This window comes from Cryptomeria japonica, chromosome 2 (genome assembly GCF_030272615.1).
Source record: "Cryptomeria japonica chromosome 2, Sugi_1.0, whole genome shotgun sequence".
Classification (NCBI taxonomy): domain Eukaryota; kingdom Viridiplantae; phylum Streptophyta; class Pinopsida; order Cupressales; family Cupressaceae; genus Cryptomeria; species Cryptomeria japonica.
In genome coordinates this window covers 182,501,314-182,513,638 of record NC_081406.1, presented here as the reverse complement: position 1 = coordinate 182,513,638, position 12,325 = coordinate 182,501,314, and the positions used below count along the sequence as shown (strand labels likewise).

At 34.5% G+C, this 12,325-nt stretch overlaps 1 protein-coding gene across 1 annotated transcript; it reads right to left on the bottom strand.

The window, feature by feature from the left end:
- Positions 1 to 1,209: 1,209 nt before the first annotated feature.
- On the bottom strand, positions 1,210 to 2,796 carry LOC131053896 (berberine bridge enzyme-like D-1). Its single transcript, XM_057988529.1, has one exon. It carries the CDS (start codon positions 2,794 to 2,796, stop codon positions 1,210 to 1,212), a length of 1,587 nt encoding a protein of 528 aa, XP_057844512.1.
- Positions 2,797 to 12,325: the final 9,529 nt, after the last annotated feature.

The window sequence follows — 12,325 nt, the reverse complement described above, 5'->3', positions numbered from 1 at the left end:
ATCATGTGATCATTCATTACATCTCTATGGCTTTTTAAGCCCTTTTCCATGTACAAACTTCTTATAAACTAAACTAATTAATGTAATATCCAACATTTCGTGTGGAATTTTTTTAAAATATTTATATTCTATGTTTTTTAATCTTATACAACTTTTTTTTTTTCTCGTATATTTTAATGGATTATCACATTTTAATGAATAAAACATTTGATTTTCTTTAATAGTCAAGAATAATAGATAAATGTTTTTGTTGGTCTTTTTATGAGATGAGATTTTATCTTGACATATTTTATATGAAGAGTATAAAATTCATTGGTGATATTTTTTTTTTGGAAGAATGGAATTTTTTCTAGAATATTTTGTACGAAAAGTATATAAAATATTGGTGTTGGTCTTGGAGAAGAGTAAATTATACTTTCATATATTAAACATAAAGAATATAAAAAAAATGTCTTTTATTGGTCTTTTAGGAAATGAGAATTTATTTTTTATGTTTTACGTAAAGATAATAAATATGATTTATGTTGGTCATTAAAGAGATGCAAATTTAATTTTATATAAAAAAAAAAGAGATTTGAATTTATTTTCATATATTTTATATCAACAATACACAAGTTATTTGCAATCATCTTTTAGAAGATGAGATCTTACTTGTATATAATATACATGATTAACGTAAAAATAATTTATATTATATTTAAAAAGATAATATTTTATTCTCATATACATTTACACACATAAATATATCACTTGAAGTATTCACGATACTATTAAAAATTTATGAAAATGGTATTCATAATTAAATCGGATATCAATAAACAATAAATATATGTTCATATTTTAACCAAAATTTATTAAAATAATTAAATCCAATATCGATAAACAATTTAATATATGTTTATATTTTAACCAAAATTTATTAAAATAATATCCATAATTAAATCCAATATCAATAAACAATGAATGTTTATATTTTCAAATCAAATTTATTAAAATACCATATTGTAGGATTCTATACACTAGTTAAATGCAAATGAAAAGCTAAGAGGAATTTATATTCTATCCAATATTACATTATTACATCATTATTGGAGGCACATTCACTATTCAGAGAATAGTTGTGTCGATTTATTAATGAATTTAATTCCTAAGGGCGAGAGTTCTATCTTCTATGGAAATGAATATGGAAATCTAAGAAAGAGATATAAATCAACTCTGACTGAGCGGGGGAATGCTCTGAGCATTCTTGAAAATATTGTTGGGATCGAATTTAGTCTTCACATGCACCAGCCTGAAGAAATTCACACCAAAATACTTTTCGCCCCACGACTTTGCTTGTTGTACGGTGGAGGTTCCATTAGCAGATGCATGGCCCAAGTCAAGGTCTATGTAGTTGACGTAAGCACCTCTGGGAGATTTTGAAACATAATGAGTCATGTATTCGTACAACTTTCGCATCCAAGCCACAGACTCTGCATCTTCGGAAGCGTCGTCCCAGTTGAGTACATACTGAATTTCGTATAAATAGCCTGCTCGATGGGGGAAGGGAATCCGAGTGGATGGTATCCTATTCATTACGCCTCCAAAGGGAGCCAATATCATTTGGCTGTCGGGCTTCTCTTCCATAATCTTCCATGCTCCCTGTAGGCCTGATGAAGAGATAGCGCTCTTCACATAATCGGACTTATTCTTGAAGTACCTTTTGGTGGCAAGATATCTGTTGAGGAGGTCGGCAGAATATCCGTTGGCCACAGCAGTCGAGATGACCGAGCCGACCCAGTCTGTCTCGTTACAATCGGCGGCGACCAGACCCATCTCAGGAAAGATCTCATTCACAAGTTTGAGGAGTTGAGGTAGAGGACCCAAATACATTCCATTGAAGGTAAGGCTAACAGGACTGCCTCCGAACACAAAGACACGGATATAGAGATCCTCGGGGGCAAACGGTTCAACAGATTGCCATCGTTCTACAAGCTCTGTCACGTTATCATTTCCCGTCCTGTTGACATTAAACACAGTGATTACGGGAGGCAATTTGACAAGCCTTATCTGCCACGCCACAACCACGCCCCAGCTCCCTCCACCGCCGCCTCGGAGAGCCCAGAACACATCTTCTCCCATCCCCTTTCTGTCCACCAATTTGCCATTGGCGTCCACAAGCAGGGCATCTATAACGTGGTCTGCCGAGACGCCATATTTCCTTGCGAGTAACCCAAGCCCACCTCCACTCAAAGTCCCGCCCACGCCTACTGTCGGGCAGACTCCCGCAGGGAAACCGTAGAGCGAAGTCTTGTTTGCAATGGCGGAGTAGAGCTGGCCTAAAGTTGCACCGGACTCCACCCAAGCCGTCTTGGATTTCATATCCACCTCAACTCTTTCCAATTTCATGACATCGATGATGACGAAATTGGGAGCCTGAGAAGTAGAGGAGAGACCCTCATAGCTGTGCCCTCCACTGCGCATCACGATCTGCCAGCCGTGTTGTATGGAGCACTGCACTGACTTGTGCAGTTGGTCTCTGCTCTCCGGAACAATCAAAGCGTATGGCTTCGGCACGCTTTCTTCCGCATAGCGCAGATTCTGCAGAGAGAATTCGAGGAGCGTGTAATAGTTGCTTGATGAAGAAGAGCTTTTGAACGTCACGTTTTCGATACCGTTTCCACTCAAACATGAGGTGAACGCTAGTGCAGTTGCATTTTGTGACGAGTATGCCACAACCGCACCTCGGCCTCCCAAATTTACAAGCCACAAAAATAGAAACAAACCAAACGTTCTCATATAACTCCAGAAAGCCATCATTTATGAACTTATGGTACAAGACTGATCAAGTCAGTTATAATGTTCTTAATGTTGAAAGCCGGTATTGGACCTTATTTATAACCGAAAGCACGTAGGGAAACATCTTTCAAATTCAAATATTCCAGTCCACAGTAAAATCCTTCTAGAGGCTGCGGAAGTATTCGCTCACACTTATCAATGGGCGACTTTGTTGAGCACGTATGGAAAGGAGTTTCATATTCAAATTTTCATGTGCGAAATAAAATCTTAGAGGCGACAGCAATTTGCCTGCGGTCTGAGTGGTGGTTTTTTTATCGCGTGCCCAGCACGCTTCATTCAGTCTTCCAATGTGTTTGTTATGTTATTGAAGAGAAACTGAATGCGTTTACCATCTTCCGCTTAGAGTTACGTTTTTTATTAGATAAATGAGAATAAGGGTTCTGATCTTTTACAAGTATGGTCATAAGGTAAGATAGAATAGGTCTAAATGGTAACACCTCCAATGAGATAGGATGGGTCCATAATCCAAAGGTTGACTGTACGAATGATCTAAAATATTGAAAACAACTTTTGAAGGTAGAGGTTTAAATATATTCAATTCAATCAAATTAGAGGCAAAGCTGGTTTGTACCTTGATTAAGCAACACACTAAATTACCAACAGCCACATAGTTATATTTGTATCAAAAATGAAAGGGAAGATTACAAATGTGAATTCAAATAAGCAACACATTGAAAGATTCAATAAAGCGGTTGAAGAAGGGATCCTAGGGTTTGAATAAGAGGGCACGAGGGCCCCAAAACCATAAATGAACAACAAAGACAACCTCCCAATCTTCAATAGAATAAAAAGGAACAACAAAGAAACCCTTTTTGTAAGGGCAAAATTCAATTTTCCTTCTCTAGTAGGTTACTATTGGTTTGAAATCTAACGGTTAAGTTCACTAAGACAAGGCCACAACTGATCAAATTTACATATCAAACCTTTCTAAGAAACATTTTTCAATTTCCAAGTCCTTCCCCCAAAAAACAACTGCATGGATGATAGAGCACATTAAATCGTATACCTCTCTACAATAAGAGCTCTAGTAGCAAAAGAAGCATGGAACTTAGTTGCAAATACAAATCCAATAGCATTAGAATATAGAGAAGGAGATCCCAAGTGAACAATGCTAGCAAAATAATTATTACTACTAAGAACTCATTTTGTGAGAAAAGACCCAATCATTTTTTCATACTATAAATAATTTTTTTGGTTCTTATAATAAATTGATTTCTACTGAATACTTGTTTTCATTTATTTCTCAGTACTAATGAGAAATAAAATTGAATAATTATTCATAATACATGTTAAACCTGATTTTAGTTAGCATATAAAACCTACAAAACCATCTCTATAAATCTAAAAAATCCATTTAAACATATAAACGTCATATGAACAATGGAAATACTATAGATCAACAAAACCCAATAGCTAAAAATAAGAGATCATTGCAATCTAAGAAAGGAAAGGAAACTTATCCAAGAGCTTGAGCCATATGAAACATATTAGCTCCATAACTCTCAAAGAGGTTAGAGGCTTACCTTCTAGTGACTTTATGTAACCATGAGATAGACCCATGAATGCAACATAGACACCCCATTTTGTAGTCCAAACAGTTGGTGAACCTCCATGTGACCAGGATGTCCATACTCATCCAACATGAACACCTTCTCACTACACATGCCCACAAGGTAAAGGAACAAAACAACCAAACAAGAGGATACATACATATCATCAAAATTCATGAAGATCCATAAGCATGACATTCAAAAGCCCAAAATAGATGACATTGACAATATCCATTGTTTCCAATCTCACAAATCTGCAAAACAAATCTAGCTCACACAACATTCATTGAAGCTCCAAAAGATTTCCAACAACCTCTAATTCCTTCTAAATTATTCCCACAAGCTTTCCAAGCTAAGAAACCAAAAATAGAGGAATACCCAAAATCAGTAACCTTCAGCTCTGATACCAAATGTTGGGAAAGAAACAAGTTCAATACCAAAGATTGTGAAGATTAATCTCTATCCAATAAATTAATCAAATTATTATGTTCAAGGCTTGGATAGGAACAACATGAAAATCTAAAACTCATATGAAATCTGAAAATTAAATTGCCTTAATTATGGAAAACCTATGATTAGATCCTTCTTTATGATGTCAAAAATCAACTTGTTAACATTGCTTAATAAACTTATCTTATGTGAACTTATAATAGAAATAAATATTAATTAATATAAGCACAAGATAAAATAAATAAGGCATAGATAAACAACATAACATTCACAGATAACATAGGATTTACGTGGAGAAACCCTTGCAGGGAAACTCCACCAAGAAGAGAGGACAAGCTTGTTTTAACAACAATAAAAGTGCTTACAATGCAATCACTTCCTTTCTTCTCTTTTCCTCCACCATAGCAGCACCTATGTACATGTGGAAAACCTCCTTATACCTCCCATTCATCATTCATTCCTATAGAGAAAACTACATTCAATCGTTCAAGTCTACACCCAAAAGGCTATATTTATAGAATGGCAAGAGCTCCAAAACCACAAATAAAGGTTCCCAAAGAAGAGTGTTCATTACTCAGGAACACAACCCTTGGAATGCTTTGATGGAGCTAGAAAAGACATTGGTTTAGCTTCCAATACCTTCCCTCCAACATGAACACCTACACTTGCAAGATAAACATTACATTAAATGTAATAAATGATTGGAAACCAAGAGACACCTGTTGCCTCTTCCATGCTCCTACTTGGAGAATCCCATAGGTCACTCTTTTTCCATTTTCTTAATTCATTAAATAATTATTCTAGACATCCATAAGTGGAGAAAACAATATTACATATTTGTGTTCACAACCTACTTTTACCGCTACTAGCATAACCCATCACCTCTTATGAATGTATTACAAATAATGGTGAGAATTAAATATTACAAATTATTTTTCCAATACATCCTAAGTGCCTTAGGAAACTCTCTAAGGATGTTGGAACCATGTCATAGGATTTACAAGGTAGAGGGCACCTTAATCCTAACATAATTCAGTATTATATATATGATTTTCTCATATGTGAAAGGAATTAGTAACTGAGCAAAACTATCCCTTGGGCATGTTTTCTATAGGATTGTCTAGTTCTAATTTAGGTGACTAAATGAAAGATAATATTTCTTGATATAGTTGATGGATTATTTTTAGTTACTATGCAAATTTACAGTCTTGTAGATATCCTTTTATGATTTATATCTCCATGCATAAAATAGTTTATATCTTGGAGATAATATGTTGTCCCTAAATTAACATTTGTTTTACTTGTTGACAATATTATTTAGTTGGTGACATAGTAATATATATTTTTTGAAAAGTTTTAAGAATAATTTTTTTTAAGCTTGTGCATGTAATTTCTTGAAGCATACATAGATTTTTGAAAATAACTAATTTTTTTTTTCGCATTTCTTATGTATCTCTTTTGATACATGTACATATATTTTTTTTTTTTTTTGTGTATCTAAATGTCTTTCTCTTTCTTATATTTTTTATCCTATTGAATATGCGTTTATATTGAATGTTTTAAATAAGCAAAATATTATCAAAATACTTATTTTACCTTCTTCTATTTTATAGTAGATTATGTCCTAATAATATGCATGACTCATGCTCTTCATTTCTACTAAACCTTATAAGAGATTTCTCAATATTATAATTCTAGAGATATATGCATGTTTAGAATTCAAGTTGCACATAAGAAAAAAACATTTAAATAGATATAAATGTGTTTAATTTCCTGGATGATATGCAATCTACTATCTTTACTAGTAGATATTATTAAGTATATTTTGTAATGAACTAATATAACAAGTACTAAATGTTTTTTTTAAGAGTATATATAAAGGATATGGTTTTTTTAACAACTATTATATAACATCAGTTTTTTTCAATTTTAGTATATTGTTTTTTAAGAGAATTGTCATTTTTTTGTACATGGTCAGAAGTATGGAGAATTTTCTATTACTTCTACTTTGCACTTAAATCTTTATAACTTAATCACATTTTTTTTGAATCAATCTCAATCAAAATACATCTTTTGGTCTTATATCTTTTGTGTGCATCCTCTAGGATTTTGGATGTATAGTTTTCCTATCCATCACATTGCAATTCCTTTCTATTTAAAATCATTCACTTTAAAGAGAATTAAGTATATCATCATTTATATTTGATGAACAAAAAAAAAATTATATACATCGAAATTATCATCTATGATATTTGAATAGTTATTTTTTGTCATATACCGTTTTATAGTACAATCTTAAAATTGACCTTATTTTATAATTGACCCGAGATAACATGTCTCATAAGAATGCAATGATCGAGAATCAATTATTTTGAGAAATATATATATTAATACATTTGACAAAAAAAGAACATAAATGTACATATTCAAGATTAGAATTATAGCCCATATTGAATGTCTACAAATTAAGATTATTCAATTGACATAAACACTTATGAACTTTACATAGAATTCAAAATGGAAAACAAAAATTGAGGATGCAATTCTAATTTCATGACAATCAAATTTTAAAATTGTATCAAAATAATTTATCATCACTAATAAAATTTTATACACTTTATCCAATACATTTAATTTTATAATTAGCGGATAGGCTATTTATATGGTGAGAACCTCTCACTGGAATTCAGGTGACTCACGCCGGCATATTTTTTGACAATCGGTTTCAATGATATCAATTATCATTTTTCCGGACAATCGGTTTTGATGATACCAATTATCATTAAATTCCTTCGTATTGTGTATTGTACATATCCAAGATTAGAATTATAGCCCATAAAGAATAGAATTAGAATTATAGCCCATATTGAATGTCTACAAATTATGATAATTCAATTGAGATACTAATTATTATCATTAAATTCCTTCGTATTGTGTATTGTGTACTCCGTATATCCTAGCTGGCACATGCCTTTTGAGAATGGAAAAATACCTTAAAAAAATTACTCGTCTCTAGTTTGAATATGGACATAAAAAACTAAAAATTTAAGTGTCTCCATTTTTTGAAAACAAATTAAAAAAAAATGTCTTTCAACCTGACATTACATGTTTCCATTTTGAAACATACAAATTACTTAACCAGGCAAACGAAACTGGTAATTTTTATTTATCAATTTAACTTGTTTGGAATTGCATATGAAACTATTTTGGCTCTATAAACACTATTTATAAGGCTCTAATCTAAAGAACGAATATGTCTATCAAACTAAAAAATCGATGGATTCACTTATAATAATTTAAGAGTAAATTTAACATAAAATTTAGAAAATTGATTTGGTTATCTATTTTAATTTTAATAATTAATTTTTATACAATTTTTTTTTAATAAAGGATATAGTTCACAAGAAGTACTATACATATTTAAAAATAAACTAATATATACAATTATTAAAATAATTTATTTCAATAGAATTTAAATATTCTTGATGGTTACATATTTAAGATATGAAGTAAATAATCTGTTGAAATTGTAGAAAATTATTTTAAATACATCTATATAAAAACCCTAAACTTAAAGAGAGAGAATTGGCCAAAATAAATAGATATTCACTATTAAAATTGTTTCTTTGTCTTATTTAATTTTTGTTTTATTGAATATATCAAAGTTTTTAATTTCGTATTTTAAAATCAATTTGTTATTTTATATATATATATACACAAAAAAATAATTGTTATAATAGAAACCTTTCTTTATCTACTAAAGCTATAAATTTCAAAAAGAGAAGAATAAGAAATATGAGAAAGTAATTTAACTTTGATAAAATAATAATAATTATTATTAAACATGTCTTGACAATTTTTTTTTTAATATTTTTTAAAGAGATTTAAAATATATGTACACCTGAAATTTTAGAACTAAAAATTTCAACTAAAGATGCTTTTGATTCTTATTTTATAGAATTTTACATTTTACCTTTTCACTTAACCTATACATTTTATTCCAAAATTTTACACCCACAAAAAGGTAGGCTTGTGGGCTCCAAAAACAAGAAGAAGTTTGGCGATCAACAACGATCTCCCAACTAGCCCCCTGTAAACCCTCCTCTTTGATGAATTACATATCCTGGAACATTCGAGGCCTTGAGTCGTCCGACAAAAAATTTGTTATTAAAAGGTTTTTGGACTTGCATAAAAACTTATATTTTCTGATGTTACAAGAGCTTAAGTCTGTTGGGTTCTCCCTCGACACAATGCTTAACTTCATTTGGCGAGATGCTATCAAAATTTGTACCAACCACCCGAGAAGTAAAGGAGGATTTGGGCTCCTTCTTGCCCCTAAATGGGCAATGTACCTCAAGGATAAAGGGACTTCCCCCTATAATAGAGTAGCCTGGGCTACCTTTGAGGTTAAGGGTTCTTGCTTCGACATATGCTCCATTTATGCATCTAACGATTATAAGGAAAGAATATCCCTCTAGAATTGGCTAACTTCCCTCCCAAATATTTCGTGGGTCATGGCCGGGGATTTTAATATGATTGAATCCTAGAATGACAAGGCTGGGGGACATCCGTTTGAATGGAAAAACACAGAAAAGCCTCATTGGGATAGATTCAAACAACATCTACAACTATTTGACCCCCTGGAAGGCTCCAAACCTGATACCCCCAACCTATGGCATACCTGGTGCAATTTTCAGCAAAACACTAATAGGATCTACTCTAGGTTAGATAGGTTCTATGCTAATAAAGACTTCTTCTCCTTTTCCCCCAACCAGCTTGGGAATGTGGTTGTAGTCTTACCAACTACCCTGTCTGACCACTTCCCCATTCTAGCCATTATCAACATCAGGAACTCCATCACCCCTAGCCACCCTCACAATAAGAAATTCTTGCTCAATACTTCCTTGCTGCAAGATGAGGATGTCCTACATGCCATCAAATTAATTAGACTCTTCAATCTGCAACCACATCTCCCCTAATCCCCCATGAATAGATGGCAGAGGAACATTTCCTCCTAGTAGAATCTTCTCCAGACCATTGGCCAGAAGAAAGCCAAGGACTTCAGACTCATAGAAAAAACTCGTACTCTTCGACTCCACTCCCTAGAGCATGATATTCAACTTCAACCTTCCTCCCCTACCTTGGCAAAGCAGGTCGCCAAAGCTAGAGATATCCTCAGAAAGAACTAGCAGGTTAAAATCAGAGGTGCCTTCATCAGAGCCTGCAACCACTGGCTTCAATTTGGTGATAAGGGCTCTAAAATATTCTTTAAACCACTCAAACAAAAATAGATCAGAGAAAAAATTGATAGAAAACTCTATACACAATAAGGAACTCCTAGATATCAATGACATCAAAGAAGCCTTTGAAGTTTTTTACAAGACTCTATTTACCTCTGAGGATAATGAGGCTGCGACAGATGCCCGTACTAGGTGTGGGACCGTTATTCCTAATAGAATCTCTGAGGATGAATCCACCCTCCTCAAAGATAAGCTAACCGTGCAAGAAATCAAGGGTGCGATTAAAACTCTTAAGGATAACAAGGCCCCAGGCCCTGATGGGCTTCCTATTGAATTCTACAAAGCTAACATTGATTGGATCTCTGTTGACCTCTATGATATCTATAATGAAGCCCTTGCCACTGGCACCTTGGGGGAATCCATAAATAGGGGTATTATTAAACTTATCCCTAAAGAAGGGGACAAAGCCCTGATTAAAAACTGGAGGCCAATTACCCTCCTTAACGTCTCCTACAAGATCATGGCCAAAGCCTTAGCCTCCTGCCTTGAGAAGATCCTCCCCAAATTCATCTGCTCCACCCAAACATGCTTCATTAAAGGCAGATACATCTTGGAGAATCTTGTAACGAGTTGGGAATCCATGGAATGGGCCAGAACCTCAGACCAAGACGCCGCCATGTTCCTTATCGATTTTGAGAAAGCATCTGATAGGGTAGAATGGAACTTCATCCTCATGATGCTCTCAGCCTTTGGTTTTCCTAGCGAGTTTTGTGACTATAGTCGAATCCTCCTCAAGGATGCATCCACCCTGGTTCAAGTCAATGGAACCCTCTCCCAGCCTATTCCCCTGTCTAGATCAATAAGGTAGGGCTGCCCCCTTGCCCCTGCTCTGTTTGTCATTGCTTCTGACGCCTGTATTATCTCCTTAGAGATGACAATTTCTCGCCTCGTGTCCAAGGCATTACCCTGCCAGACAACTCTAAACTGATTAACATCCAGTTTGCTGATGATACCTCGTTCTTCCTGAAGCTCTCAAGACATAATATTGACTCCCTCAATCAAAAACTTGACATTTTTCGTAGAGCATCCGGAGCTCCGATATCCAGGACAAAATCCATCCTACTCTGATGGAAAGATAATCCCTCGGACTGGCTTCACTAGTTTGGCTATGCATGGGGATGACCTACTAAAGTAGTCTATTATCTTGGCATCCCCTTCTTGATATCTCCCTCTCTTAAGGACATGTGGGGCTAGGTTAGGGAAAAAATAGATAGTAAACTCAACAAGTGGGACAATAGGGTCCTATCCCTTGCTGGCAGGATTCAAGTCTGCCAAAAAATCCTATCTTCATACAGTATCTATTACTCCTTGATATGGATGTTTAGCAACAACCAAATCTTTGAAATCCAAAGAGCTATTAGATGGTTCCTTTGGTTGGATGGGAAGGGTAAAAGGAAATCCCACGTGGTCAAATGGAAATGGTGCCACTTGGATAAAAAACTTGGTGGGTTGGGCCTTAAGGATCTTAGGTTGCAAGGCATCTCCCTTGCTTCCAAATGGATATTTCACTCAATGGAAGGATAAGAACCCTAGAAAATCCTCATCAGAAACAACATTCAAAATGGTGTTCCTAAAAATGCCAAAACGTGGAAAGCTCTCCCACTCAGCGACCTAATAGCTCACAGTTTTCCCGTGTTTGTCCAAGGCATCTAGGTGTTTAAATCCATCTGGAAAGCCTGGGAGCATGTGCGTTGTCTAATTAACAACTTGAGCATCAACTCTGACAACTCCCTACACGTGAAAGGTCAATATGGTGGAACTTGCATCACAACTCCAAACCCCTTGCTTTAACCCAAGGTTGCTCTGCTAAGCACTGGCATAACAAAGGAATCAAGTACATTATGGATATCCTTGAATATGATAACCTTATTAGCTGGGAGGCTCTTAGCACTAAATATGATCTCCCTGCATCACATAAAAAGATATACAATATGATTAAAAATGCATGCATTCCCTTTAACCTCCCCAAAAACACCCAAGTAGATGCCCATAGATACCTCTCATTCTTATGGAAGGATGGCTCCACCCTCCCTAAAATCAAAGCCAAATCTATCTATACCTTGCTAAACAGTGACTTCTCGGTGATCGAACACATCAACAAACTGTGGTATGTTAACCATACCCCCCACACTTGGCAGAAAACCTTTGAGAAGCTCTGGCGATCCCCCATTCCCCCTAAAATTCAAT

Coding starts and splice junctions, on each gene's coding strand:
- LOC131053896 (XM_057988529.1), bottom strand. CDS start 2,796: ATGGCTTTCTGGAGTTATATGAGAACGTTTGGTTTGTTTCTATTTTTG.